This window comes from Poecile atricapillus, chromosome 28, assembly GCF_030490865.1.
Source record: "Poecile atricapillus isolate bPoeAtr1 chromosome 28, bPoeAtr1.hap1, whole genome shotgun sequence".
Classification (NCBI taxonomy): domain Eukaryota; kingdom Metazoa; phylum Chordata; class Aves; order Passeriformes; family Paridae; genus Poecile; species Poecile atricapillus.
The window spans coordinates 729,177-752,296 of NC_081276.1; the positions used below are offsets into that span (position 1 = coordinate 729,177).

Below are 23,120 nucleotides of genomic sequence, written 5' to 3' on the forward strand. Positions count from 1 at the left end.
GCACGGGAGTCACAGGGGTGGGCTCCCCACGGCAGAGCTGTCCCCTCTGGGGGGGCTGCAGGGCCTCCCGTGCTCCCCCCGGAGCGGCTTCTGCTGCCCCTGCGTCCCCTCAAGCCTCACCGGGAGCCCCAAGTCACGGGACAGGAGGGTGACACTGGGTGTCCCGGTCCCCTCGGCCCTGCAGCGGGCCGTGGTTTGGCTCCCAGTTAAACCAGTAAGCGCTGCGCCGGCACCAGCAGCCCCCGAGCGGTGCTGGGGCACAGCCCGGCCGCCAGGCCCTGCCCGCCAGGCGCTGGAGCTGGATGCAGATCCCTGCTGCAGTGCCGGATGCGGTTTGTATCCCCAGACAAGCTGGAATATTTTTAATTAAACCTGCCAGTTTGGATGCGATTTAAGGCATGAGCTGCGCCGGGCTTGGAGCATCTCCCGCGCCGGGGCCGGATCGCGGCTGCTGCCGAGCTCGGTGCCACCAGCCCAGGGTGGCTGTGCCACTCCACTGTCCCCGCTGTGCCAGGGCCCGGCCGGGACGCGCTCCCTGCGGTGGCAGCCGATGCTTTTGGGCAGCACAAACAGCGGTAAAGACAAGCGGGAGCAATCCCTGCCTCACCTGGGGTGCCACGGGAGCCTCATCCCGGCCAGCTCCGGCCTCTGCTCCGGAACGGGGATGGAGGTGGCGCCCAGAGGAGGCTCCGCAGCCTCGGCAGAGCCCGGCCCGTGGCGAACGGGACTCGATGGCCTTGGGGAGCCTCCAGCCCGGCCCCAGGGACCTGCAGGCTTTGGTGGCGTCCCCCAAAAGGGGCGAGGAGGGGTTGGACTCCCTGCGTGAAGCAGGAGGGAGAGGAGGAGCACTGGGGAGATCCCAGAGGGGCTGCCGTGTGCTAACGGCTTTTACTCCCTATTTAATTACAGTTTTGTCAAATCAAAAAAAAAAAAAAAAAAAAAGGCGGGGAGGGTGGGATAAGGAGATCCCTCTCGCCTCTTTGAGCCGGTTAATTAAACAGCGGCTGCCGAAGCCACCGCTCCCGGGGGACACCGCGCTGGGGCTTGGCGTCACACCCGGGCTCCAGTTGCTCCCAGTTGAGCCCAGTTCGGGCCGCTGGCGGCGTGGCTGTGGTAGTGGCTGTGGCAGTGGCAGTGACAGGGCAGTGGCATTGGCATTGGCAGTGGCTGTGGCAGTGGCAGTGGCAGTGGCAGTGACTGTGACAGTGACAGGGCAGTTGCAGTGGCTGTGACAAGGCAGTGGCAGTGACAGTGGCTGTGACAAGGCAGTGACAGGGCAGTGGCAGTGACAGTGGCAGTAACAGTGGCAGTGGCTGTGACAGAGCAGTGGCATTGGCATTGGCAGTGGCATTGGCATTGGCAGTGGCATTGGCAGTGGCAGTGACAGAGCAGTGGCATTGGCAGTGGCAGTGGCAGTGGCAGTGACAGTGACAGTGACAGGGCAGTGGCAGTGACAGTGGCTGTGACAAGGCAGTGACAGGGCAGTGGCAGTGACAGTGGCACTGGCTGTGGCTGTGGTACTGTCGTGCCGATGCGCCGTGGCTAATCCTCACTCTTCCCGTGTAATCCCGCCCGCCGGGATAATCCCATCAAACCCGGCAGCGCCGCGCCGAGCTCAGCGCGGGGGGACATCTGCGAGGGACACGGGGGGGACGCGGTGGCCCCGGGGAGCGGCGGCTCCGGGAGGGACCGTGGGGGCTGTGGGAGCCTGCGGGGGGCTCGGGTGGGGAAACTGAGGCACGAAGCGGGGACCAGGACGAGAGGGAGGCAGCGCTGGGAACAGCCCCAGGGTGACGGAAGGGGCTGGGACGGGACGGGGCAGCGGTGGCAGCAGCCGCGGGTCACCCCGAGACGCGGATCCGGGCCTGGCTGGAGTGGTGGGAGCACCGCGGGCATTCCTCAGCCCCCGTCCGTCACCTCCCGCCGGGAACGCCGAGAGAAAGCTCCGGGAAACCGGGAAGCGTCAAGGTGGAGGTTTGGGAGGTGGGAACTGGGATCCATCCTTGCCATGTGCCCAAAATAACCCGTCCCTTGTGCCAGCCCTGTGTGCACAGCCCTGGTCACACGTGTGCCAGCACATGCCTCACACGTGTGACACCCATGGACACGTGTGACACCCATGGACATGTGTGACACCCATGGACACACCTGGACACGTGTGACACCCATGGACATGTGTGACACCCATGGGCACCCCTGCACAGACACACAGGTGCCACACGCGCCGTCACAGCCAGGTGCCAGCTGGTGGCCACATTCCTGCACATGTGTGTCACCCGGTGCCTGCTGGCAGCCCCTGCACACGCACAGGCCAGCTGGTGCACACACACTGACACAGGGACATGTGACACGTGTGACACCTGCTGTACACACCGACACCTGCACACACACACACACAGGCACACGGGGACACCCCCCGCACACACGTGACACCCCGAGCACCCCCCTGCACAGATGGCACCTGGCACACCTGGCAGGGCCATGCAGGGGACAGGGCCATGCAGGGGACAGGGCCACGCAGGGGACAGGGCCACCATCCTGCCCTGAGGCTTTTGGCACTGGGGCCTGAGAAGCTGCGTCGGTGGCGGTGGCAGTGGGGATGACAGTGGCGGTGTGGGGTGACAGTGGCAGTGGGGGTGACAGTGGCAGTGGCAGTGGGGGTGACAGTGGCGGTGGCGGTGGCGGTGGCGGTGGCAGCGGTGCCTGGCGGGTGCCGCGGGGCAGAACAAGGAGCAGCTCCGAGGGCGGTGAGGCCGCTCGGACCTTCCGGCGAGGCGGCGCGGAGGCGGCGCTGGGAACAATGGCCCTTTGTTCTGTGAGCCGCTGGCATCCCACAGCCCGGCCTGCATCCCATCCTGCATCCCACATCCCATCCTGCATCCCATCCTGCATCCCACATCCCATCCTGCATCCCATCCTGCATCCCACATCCCATCCTGCATCCCACATCCCATCCTGTATCCTGTCCTACATCCCATCCTGCATCCCACATCCCATCCTGCATCCCATCCTGCATCCCATCCTGCATCCCATCCTGCATCCCATCCTGCATCCCACATCCCATCCTGCATCCCACATCCCATCCTGCATCCCACATCCCATCCTGCATCCCACATCCCATCCTGCATCCCATCCTGCATCCCACATCCCATCCTGCATCCCATCCTGCATCCCATCCTGCATCCCATCCTGCATCCCACATCCCATCCTGCATCCCACATCCCATCCTGCATCCTACATCCCATCCTGAATCCCATCCTCCATCCCATCCTCCACCCTGCATCCCAGCCCCCATCCCACTCCACATCCCACATCCCAAACTCCATCTGCACATCCCACTCCTCATCCCACACCCCACGCTCCTCCCAGTCCCGGCTCCCGCAGCTCCCGGGGGCTCCGAGCTGGGAGCGGGTGCTGGGTGTCCCCTCACACAGCTCCCACCTGTCCCCAGCCACGGCAGAGGCCACCTCCAGAAGGAGAGCGGGATGGAGAGAACGGCACCGGGAAGGGGAGGAGGAGGAGGCCGCGGGATGAAGGCTCCGGTGCTCTCACCCACACCTTGGCACCGGAAGCCACCACTTGTCACTTTGTCACTCTCTGGGCCCAGCGGCGGTGGCGGGAGGAGATTTGCTGAGGGTGGCCGTGGCTCCTGTCCCCTCCAATGTCCCCATCCCGGCGTCCCTGGGATGTGGGTGGCTCCGAGAGGGAAGATGGGCACCCTGAGTGCCACCTCCAGGGCCATCAGCACCTTGGGGACAGCAGGACGCTGGGATGGTGAGGCTGCGGTGACACTGGGGTGACACTGGGGTGACACTGAGGTGACACTGAAGCCTGCCACCCCTACCCCTCTGTGCCCCGTGGAACCCATTTTTAACCTTATTTAAACACCAGGAAGGGTTTGAAGATAACCCGAATGGGAAGTGCCGGTTCTGGGCCCAGAGAGGGGAACGGCCCCGTTTCCTGCCGTAGCTGACGTGGGGAGGGGGGACCCGAATGCCAACACACCCCCAAAACCAAAACCCAGCTTTATTGGGGTTTAAAACCTGGCCCAGCTGCAGGGCTGACCCTCGGTCCCAAGTCCCGGAGCCTCCTCCGGCTCCTCTGGCTCTGGGATCGGTGGGTTGTTACTGTAGGGCTGCTCTCTGAGGATTGGGGTGGCTTTGGGATGGGTTTGGGGTGTCTGTGGGTGGTGTGGGTGTGTTCAGCAGCCTCCCATCCCGGGAATGCCGGGGCTCCGTGTCCTGGGGTGTAATTGAGGGCTGGAGCCGGATGTAAACACTGCAGGTTGTTATTGTAGGGTCTCCCATGGGATCCAGCTCGGGGACAGGGATCCCGTGGGGACAGGGATCCAGGGACAAGGGGACACCCTGGGGACACCCTGGGGACACCCTGGGGACACGGGCTCCCTAAGGAGGTGACCGGGGTCCCTGGGTCAGGCTTGCCCTGGGTTGCCAGGGGAGGTGCCAGCCCGGGACTGGCAGGCCGGGTACCCAAGGCAATGCCCAGGCTCGGGGCAGGAACAAGGGGGTGAGTGCCTTTGGGGACAAGGGGACATGTGGAGCTTTGGGGACAAAGGGGATGAGGGGAATGGCTGTTGTGGAGGGACAGGAGGGGCAGGGATGTGCCCCTTTGGGGACAAGGCAGGGGGCGTGTGACAGTCTTTGGGGGACAGGAGGGACGTGGGAGGATGTGTTGGACTTGTGGGGACAAGTGGCCACCAGCAGGATGGGAGGGTCCTGTCCCATAGAACTGGGGGGGGACAAGAGGGGACAAGGGCTGGGAATGGGGGGACAAAAGGACAAGGGCTGGGAATGGGGGGACAAGGTCTGGGAATGGGGGGACAAAGGGACAAGGGCTGGGAATGGGGGACAGGGCCACACCTTTGGGGACAGGGGACAAGGGCTGTGAACTGGGGGGACACAGGCCCCGTCTGCCACCCCTTCTGTCCCCCCCACCCCGGGGTTTATTTCGGCGTGACGCGCGATCCTCCTCGCTAGGAAACCGTCCTTAATATGCAGATGAGGCTGTATTTAATATGCAAATCACCATGCGGCTCTGGCCGGCCACCAGCACCGCCGGCGGGCTGAAGGGACGTGTCGGGGCACCCATGGGTGTCACCCGGGGGGTATCGAGGGGGCACCCAGCAGCTGGGGCCACCTCTGCGCGCCCACCGTGGGCGACAGAGCCACCCAAGGTGACCGCGGGGTCCCGTCCGTCGCCGGTGCCCGTGTCGGGGGCTGGAGCCGGTGCCCTCGGTCGCTTGCGGTGTCCTGGGGGGCTCGGACGCCTGTGTCCCCCAGCCGGTGGGCGATGGGGAGGGGACAGGGACAAGGGACAAGAGACAAGGGACAGGGACCGGGGCTATAAACGGCAGCTGTAAGCGGAGCCGGTAACCGGAGCGGGAGGCCCGGGGGGACATTTGAGCCGCCGGCGGGGCCGTGGAAGCGCCGAGGTAAATGGTGGGTGCTGTGTCCCCCCCGCCCTGCCGGTGACCCCCCATCCCTGTCACCCACGCGGGGACCCCACGGGTGCGGCTGTTCCCCCCGTTCTCTGGCACTCCGCAGCCCCGGGAGGTGCCGCTCGGAAAGGGGGGGACCCAGGCAGGAGACAGGGCCAGGGCCAGCGCGCGGTGCCAGGTGGCCGGGGTGACATTTGCTCCGTCCCCGCCGTGGGGACAGCTGCTTCCTGGCTCTGCCATCTGAACCGGCCCCGGAACGGAAACCCGGGGGGGGCTGAGCCCCCCAGCCCCGGCCGCAGCAGCAGCTGGGATTGGGGGGGTCCCCGTGGCAGTTGGGGGGGCACTGCTGGTGACCCCCAAACCCCGCTGTGGCCGTGGGGGTGGCACTGTGTGACCCCAGCGAGCGAGGGATGCTCAGGGCACCGGCGGCCACATTTTGGGGGGCTGGAGCACATGGGGGGGTGTGTAAAGGCCTCATTAGCATATCTAATTACTGATTTCTAATTGGCGTTGGGTGCCTGCTGAAGGAAATGTCCCCAAAATCCGGCGTTAGACCGATGGAGCGGGATGTGGATATTGAGCTTATCCCAGGGAGGAGATTCCCAAAAAGTTGTATTTTACGGGATTTCATTGTTGGTGTCTTCCGCCTTTCCCACCCCCCATTTCTCGGTGTGTCCCCCCTCCCCAGATCCTCCCCTTCCCAATGTCCCCCCATTCTCCAGTGTGTCCCCCTCTCTCTGTCCCCCCTTTCCCATTGCCCTTCTGAGGGGTTTATGAGGGTGGGGGACCCTCCGAGGCTGGGGGACCCCGCTGTCCCCCTGTCCCCGCGGTGTCCGGGGGGGTCTCACCGGTGCTTTCCCGTGGGGACGCGGCGGTGCCGCTCGGGGGTCCCATGGGTGCCCCCCCGGCTGCGGTGACAGCTGCCGGGGTGGGGGGGGGTTGGTGGCTCCGGTTACGGTGACATCAGCTCTACCTTCCCACCTGGCGCGGGCGGGGGGCACGGGCCCCTCCCGGGGGTCGCGGGGGGTTGATGTGACAGCTGAGCGCCTTTCGGGACGCCGGAGCCCCCAGGGGCGTCCCGGGGCGGGGGGCAGCCACCCCCAGGCATGGGAGCCGCGCCTGCGGGACCCCCCCCGCGGGCCGAGGGGACACTGGTGACACAGGGCCAGCGGCGGAGGCGGCCGGAGCAGCTCAGGTGGGCAGAGCGCGGCGCTGGGAGGGGGCGGATGAGGCGGGGAAGGGCCCCCACCCCCGGGAAGGGACGGGAAGGGGGGGCAGAGTGACCCCCCCAGCAGGGACTCCCCCTCTGTGGGATCAGAGATCCCGCTGTGCTCAGAGCCCCCGGCAGCTCCAGCAAGGGGGGAGCTCTGGGGGCGGCCCCCCCTTCCTGCCCCGTTCCCCCAGGGCCGGGGGTCGCGGAGATACCGGGGGGGGGTTTCGAGCAGCTCCCCCCGCCCCCCAAAGCTTTGTGTGAGCGTGCTCTGGGATGGGAAACTGAGGCACAGAGCAGGGACAGGGACAAGGGACATGCCCGAGACCGTTCGCCCGCTCCGTGTCGGAGATACCCAAGGGGAGACCCCTCCCCATTCCCGGCACATCCCCCGCTGTCCCCACCCGCTGCCTCAGTTTCCCCAGAGCCACTCTGGGGACACGCACGGTGACCGTCCCCCCGCTCCCCCTGCCGTGAATGGGTCCCTGTTTGTCACCCCCCTGCCGCCGTGTCCCCCTCCCCGCCGTGCCCCCTCCTCCCCGCGCCCCCTCCTCCCGCTGCCTTTTCTCTCCCCGCACAATCGCTGCCATTTATGGCTCCGGAGGCTCCGCTTTCCCCGCTCGCTGTCCCCGCACAGCCCGGGCCACGGTGACACCGGACCCCCGCTCTGGCTTTCGGGCTCCCGGGGCAGCGACACGGCCCCCCCGGTCCCCAGAGGCTCTCAGGTGGCCGGACAGACACCAAGCCCCTCCTCGGGGTGGTTTTTGGGGCCCCTCTTGCTCCCCGCGGGGCTCGGTGGCTCTCGGGTGCTGCTGTGTGACAAAGCGGCCAGAGGGAGCTCATTTCCCGCCTGCTGGGGACACCGTGGGGACAAAGCCGGGTGGCACTGGGAGCTGTGGCACTGTGGGGACAGGTTTGGATGTCCCCGAGGTAGTGGGGACATGGGTGGGTGTCGCAGAACACCCTGAGGATGGGGTGAGCTGTCCCCTGGGGCTGTGACAGCAGGGTCAGGGTCCCTCCTGCCACCTCCTGCCACCTCCTGCCCCGGGGCTGTGACACGGCGGGGTCGGGGTCAGGTCCCCGGGGCTGTGGCACCGCAGAGGTGACCGCGGTGGGGACAGTGGCGGCTCTCAGCCGGGCCCGGTGGCACCGCGGAGCCCAGGCCCCGTGACCCCCACCCCACACAATGTCACAATGTCACCCGTCCTCCGTGCCCGCGGGGGAGGAGGGCGCCGCTTCGATCGCTCCCGCTCCCTGCTCCCATGGAATTAATAATCAATTAATTCCCTGCCCGACTGCTAATTACCCAGCCCGGCCCCAGCCCCTCGGGGACGGGCGACAGGGTGGGGCTGGTGGCCCAGCGCGGTGCGGGGACAGTGGCGGTGGCACTGGGGCTGTCTGGATGGGGGTGCTGTGACACTCTGAAGTGTCCCCGGAGATTTTCCAAGACATGCCGGTGGCGTTTTGGGAGGGGGAAGAGCCTCTCTGGCTTCCCTCGTGTCCCCATGTCCCCCTGTCCCTCTGTCCAGGTGTTCTCACCCTCCTGTCCCCCAGCCCTGCCATGTCCCCATGACAAGCCACCAGGCCGGCCCCAACCCCCAGAGACCCCTGAGGGTTTGTGGGGGGTCCCCGGCGCCCCGGTGGGTGCTGCCCCTCCCAGCCCTGCCCTCTCCCGCAGGAGCTGTGGGTGCCCACCCAGGGCGGGGGCCACCATGGGACCCCCACCCCGCGTGTCCCTGCTGCTGCTGCTGCTGCTGGCGGCCGAGAGGATGGCGAGGGGCACCTTCCCCGAGGAGCCCGGGCCCATCGCCGTGGCCCCCCCGGACTGTGAGTGCCCACCCGGGGCTGGGGGGGTCCGGGGGGCTGCCCCGGGGCACGGGGGGGGCTCGGAGCGGAGAGGGAAGGGGCTTTGGGGTGGTGTGGGGTGAAGGCAGAGGGGGCACCCAAGGGAGGGGTTTGGAGTGGAGAGGGGACGGGAGCACCCGCGGGCGGGGCTGGGCTTTGGGTCACTCTTGGGGGTACCTGTGAAGCGCTTTAGGGGTTTGGGGGCGTTTCGGGGTTAAGGCGGGCGGGGGGGCACCGGCGGGGTGGGGTTTTGGGCCGAAGGCAGGAGGGAGGTGGTGGGTGGTCACCTGGGCTGTGTGGGGGTGCCCCCCGTGCCCCCCGTGCCCCCCCAGATGTGAAGCACTACCCGGTGTTCGTGGGCCACGGCACCGCCCGCCCGGGGGGCCCCGAGGGAGGGGGCACCCAGCGCCTCAACATCCAGCGCATCCTCAAGGTCAACCGGACCCTCTTCATCGGGGACAGGTCTGCACCCCGGCACCCCAAAGCCTCCCCCCACACCCTCCCCACACCCACCCCGCTGCCTGCCCGGGGCCCCCGGCTGGGGGTGGTGACAGCCGTGTCCCCCTCCCCAGGGACAGCGTCTATCGGGTGAGCCTGGAGCCCGGCGGGGCCGCTGAGATGCGCTACCACCGGGTAAGTGCCGGGCTCCCCGGGCTCCCGGGGGTCCCAGGAGGTGCTGGGGGGTCCCAGCGAGCTCTGGGGAGCCGCAGGGGGGTCTCAAGGGGCTGCTGTTGGCTTCTCCCCGTCCCCACTCTGGTTTTCCCCACCCAGAAGCTGACGTGGCGCTCGAACCAGCACGACATCAGCATCTGCCGGATGAAGGGCAAGCACGAGGTACGGGCTGGGGGTTCTGCACCCCATGGGGACCCCCGGCTGGGGACTGAGCACCCCCTGTGACCGTGTCACCCCCTGTCCCCTCCCTGGTACCACTCCCCACTCCCTGCCAGCGCTTGTATCTCTGATTTATTGGCCGCTTGGCTAAATTGATTTGTAATTAATTATTGGGGGCCAGAAATCCCATTCCCAGCTCCCATAAATGCAGTTCTGGGGTGAGAACAGCCCCCCCAAGCCATCCCCTGGCAGTGATGGGGCCCTGGGAGGGATGGGATGAGGTGAGGGGGGTTTTGGGGTGCTGAGGGTGACGGTCCCCTCTCCCGGCACAGGCAGAGTGCCGAAATTTCATCAAGGTGCTGCTGGTGAGGAACGAGAGCCTCCTCTTCGTCTGTGGCACCAACGCCTTCAACCCCGTCTGCGCCAACTACAGCGTGAGCCCCCCGGGAGGGGTCCCGTGTGGGAGGGGGCTTGGGGTCGGGGAGGGAGGGAACACCCCTGGGAAAGGTTTTGGGGTCGGGGAGGGAGGGAACACCCCTGGAAAGGTCCCTCCCATGCCCGGGTGTGTCCTCACGTCCCCCTCTCACCCTCTCTAGATGGACACGCTGGAGCCCGTCGGGGACAACATCAGCGGCATGGCCCGGTGTCCCTACGACCCCAAGCACGCCAACGTGGCCCTGTTCACAGGTCGGTGGTGGCACTGCCACTGTCACAGCGGGCACTGTGTCCCCCAGCCCCGCTGACACCCTGTCCCACGCAGGGGGGATGCTCTTCACGGCCACGGTGACGGATTTCCTGGCCATCGACGCCGTCATCTACCGCAGCCTCGGGGACAGCCCGACCCTGCGCACCGTCAAGCACGACTCCAAGTGGTTCAAAGGTGTGTCCCCACCCTGGGCTGTGGGGACACGTCCCCCGTGACCCTTCTGGGCCGTCCCTGACCCCGCTGTCCCCACAGAGCCCTACTTCGTGCACGCCGTGGAATGGAGGAGCCATGTCTACTTCTTCTTCCGGGAGATCGCCATGGAGTTCAACTACCTGGAGAAGGTGGGAAGCAGATGATCCCTGAGCTCCGACCCAAAGCACTCTGTGGTGCCCACAGGGACACCTGGGTGGGGACAGGGACACGGGGACGGCCACCGGGGCCGGGTGGTGACGCGTGTCCTGCCGCAGGTGGTAGTGTCACGCGTGGCCCGCGTGTGCAAGAACGACATGGGGGGCTCGCAGCGGGTGCTGGAGAAGCAGTGGACGTCCTTCCTCAAGGCCCGGCTCAACTGCTCCGTGCCGGGAGATTCCCACTTCTACTTCAACGTCATCCAAGCCGTGACGGACATCCTGGAGCTAGATGGGCGCCCCGTGGTCCTGGCCGTGTTCTCCACGCCCACCAACAGGTCAGAGCCCCTGTGCCCCACCAGACTCCCCAGGACCGGCAGAACCTGAGCTGGGATCTGGGTGGAATCCAGGCTGGATCTCCAGTGGGATCTGGGATGAGCACTGGGTGAGGTCTGGGATGGGTTCTGTAGAGGATCTGGACTCGTTTCCATTTGGGATCTGAGGGTCCCCTCGCACTCCCCGGGCCCCACCCGTGTTCACCCCACGGCCGTGTCCCCACAGCATTCCCGGCTCCGCCGTCTGCGCCTTCGACATGACCCAGGTGGCCGCCGTCTTCGAGGGACGGTTCCGGGAGCAGAAGTCACCTGAGTCCATCTGGACACCCGTGCCTGAGGACATGGTGCCAAAACCTCGGTGAGGGACAGGAATGGGGACAGGAATGGGGACAGGGATGGGGACAGGGATGGGGACAGGGATGGGGACAGGAATGGGGACAGGAATGGGGACAGGGATGGGGACAGGGATGGGGACAGGGATGGGGAGAGGCTGATGATAACCACGGCCAGTCCCCGCTGGGATGGGGACAGGCTGGGACAGCCCCACTGAGCCTCGCCGTGGCCGCAGGCCCGGGTGCTGCGCGTCCCCGGGGATGCGCTACAACTCCTCCAGCGCCTTCCCCGACGAGATCCTCAACTTCGTCAAGACGCACCCGCTGATGGACGAGGCGGTGCCGGCCCTGGGCAACGCCCCCTGGATCCTCCGCACCATGACCCGGTGGGTGCCCGGGGGGCTGGGGGACACTGGGGGACACTGGGAGGGCTGGGGGGCACTGGGAGCTGCTGGCCAGAGCCTCCCGTGCTGCCTTTCCACGCTTGTGCCAGCACCGGGAGCGCTGGGAGAGCTGATAAATCTCATACACTTTGCAGTCAAGATTGTCTCGTCCTAATTAAATCTGCCTTAATTGCTGCTTGATGGGGAATTAATCAAGCAGCGCTCTCGGGCCGCAGCCTCCCGCCAGCAGGGCAGCCAGGGCGTGAGCGGGGATGGGGACAGGGACGTGGAATGGGGACAGGGAGCTGGAGATGGGGACAGGGGATGGGGACAGGGACATGGAATGGGGACAGGGAGCTGGAGATGGGGACAGGGGATGGGGACAGGGATGTGGAATGGGGACAGGGAGCTGGAGATGGGGACAGGGACGTGGAATGGGGACAGGGAGTTGGAGATGGGGACAGGGGATGGGGACAGGGATGTGGAATGGGGACAGGGAGCTGGAGATGGGGACAGGGGATGGGGACAGGGACGTGGAATGGGGACAGGGAGCTGGAGATGGGGGCAGGGGATGGGGACAGGGATGTGGGGCTGGAGCTGGGGTCATAGGGCTGCGGATGGGAACACACAGATGGGGTTGTGGGGCTGGGTCCCTCACCCTGCCTCAGTTTCCCCCTCCCTGGGGACACCTGGCCTCCCCCACACCCAACACCGCTCCGTCCCCCACGCAGGTACCAGCTCCGTAAGATCGTGGTGGACAACGCCGCGGGGCCGTGGGGAAACCACACCGTGGTGTTCCTGGGCTCCAGCACCGGCACCGTGCTCAAGTTCCTCATCCTGCCCAACGCCACCAGCAGCCCCGCGCCCGCCGCCCCCGGCAGCCAGAGCGTCTTCCTGGAGGAGTTTGAGACCTACCAGCCCGGGAGGTGAGAGCCAGAGGGGGAGAGGGGGCAATGAAAGGGGTGGGTGGGGTGTTTGGATGGATGGATGATGGATGGAGAGGATGGGTGAGAGGGGTGCAAGGGAATGGATGAGAAAATCTCCTCCGGACTGGGGCAGGCTCTGTGGCGGGCCCTGTGGAGCAGGGCTGGGGCTGTGACGAGCTCTGCCCTGTCCCCAGGTGTGGCCGGGACACGGAGGACGAGCGGCGGCTGCTGGGGCTGGAGCTGGACAAGGCTGCGGGGTCGCTGCTGCTGGCCTTCCCCCCGTGCGTGGCCAGGGTGCCCGTGGCTCGCTGCCAGCAGCACTCAGGCTGCATGAAGTGAGTGCCTCGGGCTGGGCTGGGCTCACATAACCTCACATCCCAGGAATTCACCCTGTGCTGGGATCCGGCCAAACAGGATGGCTGGGGAAACTGAGGCACAGCGCGGTGTGGGGACAGAGCCCTTCGCGGGGGCCGGGTGTTGTGTCCCCCCATCAGGGCTGACCCTGAAATCTCTGCTCCCTGCCAGGAACTGCCTCGGGAGCCGGGATCCCTACTGCGGCTGGACATCCGAGGGCTCCTGCATCTTCCTGGAACCCAGTCCCAGGTAACGCTGCCAGCCCTGGGGACAGGCAGGGGGGACAGCGGTGTCCCCAGAGAGTCCCGCAGCCCCCAATCACTGAGCCCCAACAAACTCATCGCTCGCTGAAGGGCGCTGGGGACATTTGGGACCCCCTGACCTCCCCAATTTGTGCCCCCAGGGTGGCCTTCGAGCAGGACATCGCGGGCGGCAGCACCTCCCACCTGGGCGAGTGCGAGGGTGAGTGCGGGGCCGGGCCGGGGCTCGGGGACGGGGCGGTGGCACCCGCGGGTCCCCTGACGCGTCCCCAACCCCAGGGCTGGTGACGGAGAGCTTCGTGGACGAGCCGGACGGGCTGGTGTCCGTGAACCTCCTGGTGATCTCCTCCGTCGCCGCCTTCGTCATCGGCGCCGTCATCTCCGGCTTCAGCGTGTGCTGGTTCATCGGGCACCGGGACCGCAAGGAGCTGGCGCGGCGCAAGGACAAGGAGACGATCCTGGCGCACAGTGAGTCGGTGGTGAGCGTCAGCCGCCTGGGCGAGCGGCGGGCACGGGGAGCTCTGCTGGCCCCGCTCATGCCCAACGGGTGGCCCAAGGAGCTGGGCAAGGTCACCCAACACGACCTGGACTCGGGGGTGCTGCCCACGCCGGAGCAGACCCCGCTGCAGCAGAAGCGCTGCCCCGGCGCCCTCCAGAACTGCAGCTGGGAGCAGAGTCACAACATCATCAACGCGGCTTTGCGGGACCCTGGAGGCTCCGGGCCCGCGGGCGCCGGGCGGGGGCACGGCGGCTCCGGCCGCCCGCCGCGGGGCATCCCCCTCTCCTGCCACGCCATCCTGGTGGACCAGGAGCTGGAGGCCGAACTCAGCGACTCCTCAGGTGACGGGCATTGGGGTCGGGACCCTCAGGAGGGTCCCCGCACCCGGCAGCACCCACCCGCCGGCGCCCGCCGCCCGCCCCGCAGCTCCTACGGCGACTTCGGCGGGACGCCGCACCCCAGCCCCGAGCGCCGGCGGGTGGTCTCGGCACCCAGCGGGGAGGGGGGAGACTTTACCGAGGGGCCGCCCTGGCACCCCGAGCAGCTGAACTTCAACGCCAACAACGGCACGGGCCGCCCCGGCGCGCACCTCAAGAGGAACCACACGTTCAACAGCGGCGAGGCGGCGGCGGGCGGCTACGGGCGGCACGGGGCGGCGGCTCGGGCAGCGCGGGCACCGGGCACCCCCCGGCCGCTGACGGACCTGCACCACCTCCTGCGCTACGGCGTGGAGCGGACTCCCTCGGGAAAATAGGGTCCCACCCTGTGTGCGTCCCCCTCGCCAGGACACTGATGGGACCCCCGGCTCCCCGGGGGCAGGGAGGGGTGGCCGGGCAGGAGCTGCGGGCATGGGGTGAGGTGCTGCATGGCTGAGGGGGGGACAGGCACCCCCTGGCTGCCCCCGGTTGGGGTTTGGGGGTGTCCCCGGCTGGCGTGGGGCAGTGCCCTGCGCTCCGGCTGCTTTGTCCCAAATGCCGGGGGGGGCCCGTCCACCGTGTCCCCTCCCCAGGCTGGACCCAGGGCCCGCAGCCCCCTGGGAGGGGGATCCCTGGGGGGCAGCAGGACGGACACACGGACGCGGGCACTGGGCTGTGCCCCCCAGCCCGCAGCCCCTCGGCCCGTCAGTGACACCCGGGGGGTCTTTTGGGTGCTGCCGGCCCCCTGGGGACACCCGGCCGGGGGTGCGTTGGTTGTGATGATGGAAGCCGGTGAACATTTTGGGTGCGGGGAGCTGGGGGCCCCGCGAATGTGGCGCTGTCTGGGGCTGGGGCACCCTCCCACCCCCAGTCCGGGGTCAACCCCCCCCCAGTGCCAGCCTGGGGGTTGCCCATCCTTCCCCCCCGGCACCCCCTCCTGGAAAGCACAGCCGGGGTGGGGGGACACCGCTGGGGGGTCCCCACCGAACCCACTCTCTGCTGGCAAAGGGTGCCCTTTCGGTGCCACCCTGCCCGGCACCCACCCGGGGTGGCGTGTCGCGGGGGAGTGGCGGGTCCCCGGGGGATGGCAGGTCCCCAGGGGGTGACAGGCTGTAAATAGGGCGGGGGGCGGCGGGAGCCCCCCCCCAGCGGCCATGCATGCGGCCGCCCGCGGGCTGTACCCCGCGGCCCCAATAAACACCCGGTTACCGGAGGCGTCTCCCCCGCCGCCTCCTCCGCACCTTCTTAACCCCCCCGGGAGCCGGGACCGGCCGGGGGAAGGGGGCACAGGGCTGGGGGTTCAGGGGGTGACACCCCCTCGGTGGGCACAGCCCGGAGCACAGACCCCCCCCCCCCCCGAGCCCCCGCACCCTGGCCCGGCCCCACGGGGGTCCCCGTCCCACTTTCCCCACGAATTCCCCCGGGATACGGCGGTGCCGGCACCGTGTCCCTGCCGTGCCACACCCGCCGGGTCCCCTGCCTGTCCCCTTTCCCGGCCACCTCGTGCCCCACGAGCCACCCTCGGGGGTCACCCACGGGCCCCTGGCCCCCGTCAGGCATCGCTGTCCCCTGAGGGGCTCTGGGGACGCCGGGGGTGGGGACACCGGGGCTGGCGGCCATCAATGGTTGGTTCCCCTGGGATGGGGACACTTGGAGAGGGCAGGGACCGCGGCTGTGGTGTCCCTTGAGGTGGGAGCAAGTGGCAAGGGAACAACGGGGCTGGGGACACCGGGGGGGATAACGGGGGGGACTGGGGACACCGGGGAGGGGATAACGGGGTTGGGGACACCGGGGGAGGGATAACGGGGTTGGGGACACCGGGGGAGGGATAACGGGGTTGGGGACACCGGGAGCGGGGCGGGAGCACCGGGGACACGCGAGGGGTGGCCGGGCTGTCCCCGGAGCCCCGCCCAGGCCCCGCCCTCCTCCCCTCATTAGCGGAGACCCGGCCCCGCCCCTCCCCTGATTGGCTCCCGCCGCCCGCGGGTCCGCGCTGGGCGGGGCCCGGAGTCGCGATCGGGCCCGGGGGTCGCGACAGAACCCCACCCCCACCCCCGTGAGTACCGTGCCTGGGGCTGGGCGGGAGCGGGAGGGCGGGCAATGGGGCCGGGGCCGTCCCGGGGGGCTCCAGAAAGGCTCCAGGGGGGGCTCCGGGTGGTCCCCGGGAGCCTCCGGGGGGTCCGGGGGAGGTCGGGGGTCCCGAGGTCCCCGGAACACTCCAGGGACACCAGAGGGACACTCCCAGAAGCTCAAGGGAGCCAACCCAGAGTCCCAGGGGGATCTGTCCCCCCCAGGGACCTCCCTGCAGCCCCCCCGAGTCCCCCCAGAACTCGTCCCCCGGAGAGCACAGGGTCAGGCCGGGGGTGCCACGGGGGACCCCAAAGGGCAGGGGGGCTCCCGGGGGCCGGGGGGGGCTATCGGGGCCAGAGGGGGCTACCGGGGGCCGGGGGGGGATACCGGGGCCAAGGGGGGTTACCGGGGGCCGGGGGTCTCGGCTCGGCTCCTTGCGGGGGTTCGGGGGCTGCCCCGGCCCAGGCGATGGTGCCGGGCTGCACGTCCCCAGCTCAGGATTGCGACACACAGATCCAGTCTGGCTTGTGCTGAATCACCCAAAAAACCCCTCCCTGGCCCCAAAAGGGGGTGTGGGGATCCCGGAGGGGACAGGGGGGTCCAAGAGGGGTTGAGGGGAGTCAGTCCCCCCGTTTCCTAGCAGGGGAGAAGGCCAACCCCATCCCAAAACCCCTTTCAGACCCCTCCTGAGCCCCTCAGAACCCGCCAGTCGCTCCCACTCGGGTCACGAGTTGGTGGCTCTCAGCCCTCAGGGTGCAGGGCTGGGGGTGCTGGGGGTCTCATTCCCAGGGGGTCCCCACCAGTCTCACCCACCCATGGCACCCCAAAATCTCCCTCTTCCCGCTGCAGCCACCGCTGCCATGTCGGCCGAAAACGCGGCGGTGCCGGCAGAGGCCGGGCCGGAGATGGAGGTAGGGGCGCACGGAGGGTTCGGGGGGGCTGCGGGGGGCTCTGGGGACCCCATCTCACTGTCCCCCCCCTCAGAGCGTGGTGAGCCGAGTGGCCAACCTGGCCCTGGTGAGCTGTGCCTGCGGGGCCGTGGCCTCGGCGTACGGGCGCACCAAGGAGCGGCTCCCCTGCGTGCGCTCCGTCTGTGCCGCCGCCGAGAGAGGGGTGAGGACCCTGACGGCAGCAGCAGCGAGCGGGGCCCAGCCCCTCCTCACCCGGCTGGAGCCCCAGAGTGAGTGCGGGGGGGGGAAAGCACCCCATGGGGATGGGGGACCCCAAAACCGGCTCTCCCCGAGCTCTGGTGAGGCGGCAGGAGAGGAATGATCTGGTTTCACATCTCCAGAAGCTGGAGGGTTGGAGAGGAAACACCCCACAAGTTTCGAGGTGGCAAAATCCCTGCAGAGCTCCTGCAGGGCAGCAGGGTGCTAAACTCACCTCTTCTCACATCTCCAGTTTCCACTGCCAACAAATTGGCCTGCAAAGGGCTGGACAAGCTGGAGGAGAAGCTGCCGATCCTGCAGCAGCCCCCCGAGAGGGTAACGTCACCCGGGGGGCGCGGGCAGGGCTCCAGCGCCGGGCGAGGAGCGGCCACGAGCTGTCCCTGCGCTGTCCCCTCCCAGGTGGTGGCCGGGACCAGGGAGTTGGTGTCGGGCACGGTGAGCGGGGCGGTGGCGAGGACGCGCTCGGCGCTCGGGGCCGTGGTGGGCACCCGCGTGGGGCGGCTGCTGGCCACGGGCGTGGGCACCGTGCTGGGCAAATCGGAGGAGCTGCTGGATCGGAACCGCCCCGGCACGGACGGGGAGCTGGGTGAGTGCCCACCATCCCCCAAATCTCGGGGTGCCGAGCCCTCCTGGGACCCTCACCCTGTCCCTCAGGGCTGCCTTGGCATTCCCTGCTCACGGTGGCCCCACAGTGGTGCCGGAGCACTGAGGCCACCGTGACCCCACGCAGGGGACAGTCCCCACCTGGAGGACACGGGATGGCGCTGGGTGAACTCTCACCTGGAAACCCAACAGCAAATATAGTCCCGTGTGCCCGCCCGGGTATTTATAGCCTGGCACTGGCTGACATTAGGCAAAGCTGGCCCCGTGTCACAGCTGAGGTGACCGCAGAGGCCACCTGGTGGCATCTCCGCATGACCTGGTGGCCAAGCATCCTGTGGCCAGCAGAGGATGGCCCAGCCACGCTGCCCTCACCCCTGGTCCCACAGCGGCGGAAGCAGGCACGGAGGTGACCAGGGGCACGGAGGTGACCAGGGACACGGAGGTGACCAGGGACACGGAGGTGGCCACAGGCACGGAGGTGACCAGGGGCACGGAGGTGACCACAGGCACAGAGGTGACCACAGGCACAGAGGTGACCAGGGGCACAGAGGTGGCCACAGGCACGGAGGTGGCCGCGCAGGAGCAGCAGAGGCGGTGGCAGAGCTACTTTGTCGGCGTGGGCTCCCTGTCGGCCCGGCTGCCGCACCGGGCCCTGCGGCGCTCGCTGGGGGAGCTGCAGCGGGCACGGCTCCGCGCCCAGCGGCTCCTGGCCCAGCTCCACCACATCATCTGGCTGGTAAGGATGGGGCAGGGACCGTGCCAGCCCCAGGCACCCCCCCGGGCACCCCCAGGTGTGCTCCCACCTGCCTGAACCTCCCCCCAGATCGAGGAGGGGCAGCGGGGCACGGATGGGCCCTGGCACAGCACCCGGGAGCTCCTGCACCGCCTGTGGCTGGAGTGGAGCCAGCAGGACGCGGTGCCCATGGAGGACAGCGAGGTACAGGGCAGGGGGGGCCCTGGGGGACAGATGGCTCCGCCTGGAGAGGGTGGGGACACGTGGCAAGGGGACACCTGGGTGCTGGTACCTGGAGCAGGGGTGGAACGGCAGCCGCGGAGTCCCGGTGTGGGTCCGTGCAGGCGGGGTTGGGGTCTGTGGGGGTCGGGGTCCATCGGGGTTGGGCTCTGTGGGGGTCGGGGTCCATCGGGGTTGGGTCCATCGCCCCCAGCCCCGCTGCCCACCCCGCAGGTGGAGGCTCGGACGCTGGCCATGCTCCACGGGCTCCTGCACCAGCTCCACTCCGCCTGCTCCCACCTGGCCGCCGGCGCCCGGGCATTCCCCAGCAGCGTGCAGGAGACGGCGGGACACGTCCGGCACGGCGTGGAGGGCGTCCAGGCTTCCCTGGCCAGCGCCCGCTCCTTCCAGGACCTGTCGGGGCTGATGCTGGCGCAGAGCCGGGACGCGGTGACGCGGGCACAGCTGAGCCTGGAGGGGCTGCTGGAGCACGTGGGGCAGCACACGCCCCTGCCCTGGCTCGTGGGACCTTTCGCCCCCGCGCTCGTGGAGTATCCGGAGGATGTCCCGGTGGATATGTCCAAGTGGGAGGGCTGTGTCACCGCGGGGGGGACGCACCGGGTGCCCGCTGCCCCCCAGCTCTGCAGCCAGCACTGAGTCATCGGTGCCACTGAGCTGGGGGAGCGCCCACCCGAGCCACGAACCACACCGGGAATGACCCGGTGACCCGGCGTGGGACCCCGGTGCCACGGCCGGGGACTCCTGTGGCGATGGTGGCACGGGGAGGACGCGGTGCGGGTCTGTCTGGGATCCAGGGCTGCCCTAAGCCCCAGGAGCGCTGGGATTTCGTGTCTTAACAGCTTCAAACCAGTTTAAAGAGGAAGAAAACAAGTTTTTTTGCCTTAAAATGACTCAGAGCCTGCAGTGGTGTGGCAGAGCCACCGTGCCGGGCTCACCGGGGGGCTCTGCACGGGCGGCAGAGCCGGGGGCGCCCCCGAGGGGGGCTCAGTAAGGGGGTGCTGGGGGGACAGGATTCCGTGGGGTGCCGGGAGGGAGGGTGCCACAAGGTGCCAGGACGCCTGGACTGTGACCCGCAGCCGTGTGGCACTGAACTTTGCCCCAGTTGTCACCGTCGGGCCCCGGGGTGTCCCCGACGTCACAAGCACAGCGTGGTGACAGCAGCCGGTGTGGCGACACCGGGGACCCCGGCACTGACCATCCTCCCACCGCCAGAACCCACCGGGACCGGTTCGACCAACTGCACCGGGCCAGGTGTGGGGGCGCACCGGGACCCCCGAGCTCGGGACCCCCACGAGGGGCGGGGACGTTTGGGGGGGTCAGGGCAGCTCAGTCCCGGGGGATCCGGTACCGGGGAGGGGGGGTCAGCGCAGCAGCGACCGAGGAACGGGGTCCCGGGGGCTCCGGTGTTGGGCGGGGGGCTCGGTTCCCGGGGGTTCATTGCCCTGCCGGGCCCGGAGGTTCGGTTCTGTGCCGGGCCCGGAGGTTCGCTGCCCCCCGGGCCCCCGCCCCCGCCGGTCGCTGCTCCCGGTGCGCCCCGGGCCGGCCCCGCTGGGCGGCTCCGGTCACATGCGCTCGGGGCGGGCTCCGGGGTATAAAGGGCGGCGGGGAGGAGCGGGGCGAGCCCGGAGCCGAACCGAGCGGAGCCGAACCGAGCCCAGCCGCCAGCGGTGAGCACGATCCGGGGCCGCTCCGGGATCCTGGTTCCGATCCCGATCGCGATCCCGGTTCCGGTTCCGATCGCGATTGCGATCCCGGTTCCGGTTCCGATCCCGATTGCGATCCTGGCCCCGATCGCGATCCCGGTCCCAGGGACCCCCCCCCGCCCCGTCCCGGGATTTTCCAGCCGCGTGGGAGCTGCCCCGTTCCGGGGAGGGGGAACTTGGGGTGCTCCCCTCGGGAGGGGGCGGCGGGGGCCTGACCCCACTCACGGTCCCGTCCTGTGCCCCCAGCCCCACCATGGCCACCAGCGAGCCCACACCGGCGCAGTCCAAGGCAGAGGAGCAACAGGTCAGTGCGGGCAAGGGGGGGAATTTGGGGGCGATCCACGGGGTCCCTGCTTGGAGACCGGGATCGGGATTATCCCACCCTCCGATGGGCTTGGAGAGCCATGGGAGAGCCCCAAAACCATCCCCGGGGTGTTGGGAACACACGGACCCCATTCCCCGTGAGGTTTGGGGGGGTTCTCTCCCCACCACGCTCACCCTGAGCCCTTCTGGCCCCCAGAGCATCGGGACACGCGTGGCCAACCTGCCCCTGGTGAGCTCTGCCTACGACATGGTGTCCTCTGCCTACACCTGCACCAAGGAGAGCCACCCCTGCGTGCGCTCCGTCTGCGACGCCGCCGAGAGAGGGGTGAGGACCCTGACGGCAGCAGCAGCGAGCGGCGCCCAGCCCCTCCTCACCCGGCTGGAGCCCCAGAGTGAGTGCGGGCCGGGGGGACCCCAAAAGCTGTCCCCAGCAGAGCCCCTGCAGGGCAGCAGGGTGCTAAACTCACCTCTTTTCACATCTCCAGTTTCCAGCGCCAATGAATTGGCCTGCAAGGGGCTGGACAAGCTGGAGGAGAAGCTGCCGATCCTGCAGCAATCCCCCCAGCAGGTACCGGGTGGGGTGGGGTGGGGTGGGCAGCACACTCGGGGCCCCCCCAGTGCTTTACAGAGGTTTGTGTGTCCACCCAGATCATCTCGGACACCAAACTGCTGGTGACCTCCACGGTGACAGGGGCCAGGGATGTGCTGACCAGCACCGTGGCTGGGGCCAAGGATGCAGTGTCCAGCCGAGTGACCGAGGCCAAGGACGCAGTGTCCAGCACCGTGGCCGGAGCCAGGGATGCAGTGACCAGCACCATGGCAGGGGCTAAGGATGCAGTGACCAGCCGAGTGACCGGTGTGATGGACATGACCAAAGGGGCCGTGCAGGGCGGTGTGGAGCTGACCAAGTCCGCGGTCAGCAGCGGTGTCAGCACCGTGGGCCAGATGGTGGCCAGCGGGGTGGGCTCCGTGCTGGGCAAGTCGGAGGAGCTGGTGGACCATTACCTGCCCATGACGGATGAGGAGCTGGGTGAGCGGCTGATCCCAACCTCCAGCGAGGCTGGGCAGAGCGGGGGAGGCTCTCTGGGGGGGTGATGGTGGTGCTGGGACCCCCTGAGCAGCTCCTGTCCCACAGCCAAGCTGGCCACGGCCGTGGAGGGCTTCGAGCCGGAGCAGCAGAGGCAGCAGCAGAGCTACTTCGTGCGCCTGGGCTCCCTCTCCACCAAGCTGCGGCACCGAGCGCTCCAGCACTCCCTGGGCAAACTGCAGAGCGCCCGCCAGAGCAGCCAGGACCTGCTGGCCCAGCTCCAGCGCACCCTCGACCTGGTAGGACCCGGCCCCGCGCCCCCTGTGCCACCCCGGGGTGTCCCCTGGCAGCCCCCCAACCCAGGCGGGCCGTGCCCCTCTCGCAGGTGGAGCACCTGAGGCAGGACGTGGACCAGAGGCTGCAGGGAGGGCAGGAGAAGCTGCAGCAGCTGTGGCTGGAGTGGAACAAGAAGCAGCCGGGCGGTGGCAAGGAGCAGGTGCCACCAGAGGTAGGAGCAGGGCAGGGGGTCCCCAGGGCGAGCCGGGGTGTCCCCAGCCCTCACCCCCCGTGTCCCCCCGCAGGCGGTGGAGTCGGGCACGCTGACCATGCTGCAGGGCTTGAGCCAGCAGCTGCAGAGCTCCTGCCAGCCCTTGGTGTCCAGCCTGCAGGGGCTCCCCACCAGCATCCAGGACACGGCGGGGCAGGTCCGGCACAACGTGGAGGAGCTGCGGGCGGCGCTGGCCTCTGTCACCTCCCTGCAGGACGTGACGGGGCCCGTGCTGGCCCGAGCCCGCAGCCATGCCACCAAAGCCCGGCAGCTGATGGACGAGCTGGTGGAGCACGTGGCCTTCAACACCCCCCTGACGTGGCTGGTGGGACCCTTCGCCCCCTCGGGCAAGCGCCCGGTGGAGCTGGAGATGGAGTAGCAGCTCTGGGCTGCTTCCCCCCAAAAACGCCTCGTTAGGAGCCTTAGCTAAACACCCCCAGCCCCCCTCGCCCCCCACCCTGTGCCTGCCCCAGCTCTGTCCCTCGTCCCCTTGCTGGGGACTGCAGAAGTGCCTTGGCTGCCCCAAGTGCCTGTTGGGGGTCCCCCATGTCCTCGGTGCCTTGTAGGGTTAAAACAGCACAAGAAATAAACTCTGGTTAGTTTTGCACTGGCCTGGGGCTTCTTTGGGGGCGTGGGGGGGAGGAATTGGGCTCTGGAGGAGCAAACCCCAAGACCTGGGGACCCCCATGTCCTGAGCCCCCCTTCCCCAGGCAGCCCCCCCAGCCTGTCCCTGCCCCCGGGAGGGGAGGACCTGGCAGTGGGATCAGAGCGGGGTCCTGGACGGAGCCTCCCACTTCCCAGC

The 23,120-nt window shown here is 68.6% G+C and overlaps 3 protein-coding genes and 1 long non-coding RNA gene across 33 annotated transcripts; 3 read left to right on the forward strand and 1 right to left on the reverse strand.

Moving 5' to 3' along the window:
- The first annotated feature begins 5,372 nt into the window (after positions 1–5,372).
- SEMA6B (semaphorin 6B) lies at positions 5,373–15,151 on the forward strand. Of its 2 annotated transcripts, none has more exons than XM_058858739.1 (17): positions 5,373–5,452; positions 8,347–8,495; positions 8,846–8,975; positions 9,086–9,146; positions 9,285–9,347; positions 9,677–9,778; positions 9,941–10,031; positions 10,105–10,224; positions 10,303–10,391; positions 10,518–10,735; positions 10,959–11,090; positions 11,301–11,450; positions 12,179–12,373; positions 12,568–12,708; positions 12,899–12,976; positions 13,131–13,189; positions 13,267–15,151. In XM_058858739.1, the coding sequence occupies exons 2-17, from the start codon at positions 8,381–8,383 to the stop codon at positions 14,238–14,240; spliced, it is 2,718 nt and encodes a 905-aa protein (XP_058714722.1). In that variant the 5' UTR covers positions 5,373–5,452; positions 8,347–8,380; the 3' UTR covers positions 14,241–15,151. The 2 variants fall into 2 exon arrangements, with proteins under 2 accessions (XP_058714722.1, XP_058714721.1); XM_058858738.1 differs by lacking the exon at positions 5,373–5,452 and adding an exon at positions 6,418–6,653.
- Positions 9,633–10,495, reverse strand: LOC131589371 (uncharacterized). The gene is made up of 3 exons (XR_009279723.1): positions 10,311–10,495; positions 9,932–10,187; positions 9,633–9,771 (listed from the first exon to the last, which is right to left on the reverse strand). It is a non-coding gene; the product is annotated as an uncharacterized LOC131589371 (long non-coding RNA).
- Positions 15,152–15,863: 712 nt separating the features above from the next.
- Positions 15,864–19,614, forward strand: LOC131589367 (perilipin-3-like). 28 transcript variants are annotated; one of them, XM_058858765.1, is made up of 9 exons: positions 16,386–16,883; positions 16,957–17,152; positions 17,374–17,456; positions 17,541–17,727; positions 18,131–18,186; positions 18,223–18,258; positions 18,295–18,480; positions 18,568–18,681; positions 18,931–19,614. In XM_058858765.1, exons 1-9 carry the CDS (start codon positions 16,788–16,790, stop codon positions 19,351–19,353), a joined length of 1,377 nt encoding a protein of 458 aa, XP_058714748.1. In that variant the 5' UTR covers positions 16,386–16,787; the 3' UTR covers positions 19,354–19,614. The 28 variants fall into 28 exon arrangements, with proteins under 28 accessions (XP_058714740.1, XP_058714741.1, XP_058714748.1 ...); XM_058858774.1 differs by having other exon boundaries at positions 18,223–18,240; XM_058858767.1 differs by having other exon boundaries at positions 18,131–18,168; positions 18,205–18,240; positions 18,277–18,480.
- Positions 19,615–19,810: 196 nt separating this feature from the next.
- LOC131589366 (perilipin-3-like) lies at positions 19,811–22,925 on the forward strand. 2 transcript variants are annotated; one of them, XM_058858750.1, is made up of 8 exons: positions 19,811–19,968; positions 20,667–20,724; positions 20,941–21,136; positions 21,230–21,312; positions 21,393–21,774; positions 21,880–22,070; positions 22,157–22,279; positions 22,353–22,925. In XM_058858750.1, the coding sequence occupies exons 2-8, from the start codon at positions 20,674–20,676 to the stop codon at positions 22,695–22,697; spliced, it is 1,371 nt and encodes a 456-aa protein (XP_058714733.1). In that variant the 5' UTR covers positions 19,811–19,968; positions 20,667–20,673; the 3' UTR covers positions 22,698–22,925. The 2 variants fall into 2 exon arrangements, with proteins under 2 accessions (XP_058714733.1, XP_058714732.1); XM_058858749.1 differs by lacking the exon at positions 19,811–19,968 and adding an exon at positions 20,283–20,384.
- Positions 22,926–23,120: the final 195 nt, after the last annotated feature.

Bases quoted from the DNA above. Each gene is read 5' to 3' on its own strand.
- LOC131589367 (XM_058858751.1), top strand. From the start codon at position 16,788: ATGGCACCCCAAAATCTCCCTCTTCCCGCTGCAGCCACCGCTGCCATG. The intron at 17,728-18,130 runs GTGAGTGCCCAC...CTGGTCCCACAG, and splicing joins CGGCACGGACGGGGAGCTGG to CGGCGGAAGCAGGCACGGAG. The intron at 18,481-18,567 runs GTAAGGATGGGG...ACCTCCCCCCAG, and splicing joins TCCACCACATCATCTGGCTG to ATCGAGGAGGGGCAGCGGGG.
- LOC131589366 (XM_058858749.1), top strand. From the start codon at position 20,284: ATGCGCTCGGGGCGGGCTCCGGGGTATAAAGGGCGGCGGGGAGGAGCG. The intron at 20,725-20,940 runs GTCAGTGCGGGC...TCTGGCCCCCAG, and splicing joins CCAAGGCAGAGGAGCAACAG to AGCATCGGGACACGCGTGGC. The intron at 22,071-22,156 runs GTAGGACCCGGC...CCCCTCTCGCAG, and splicing joins TCCAGCGCACCCTCGACCTG to GTGGAGCACCTGAGGCAGGA.
- SEMA6B (XM_058858738.1), top strand. From the start codon at position 6,565: ATGGGAGCCGCGCCTGCGGGACCCCCCCCGCGGGCCGAGGGGACACTG. The intron at 11,451-12,178 runs GTGGGTGCCCGG...TCCCCCACGCAG, and splicing joins ATCCTCCGCACCATGACCCG to GTACCAGCTCCGTAAGATCG. The intron at 13,190-13,266 runs GTGAGTGCGGGG...CCCCAACCCCAG, and splicing joins CCACCTGGGCGAGTGCGAGG to GGCTGGTGACGGAGAGCTTC.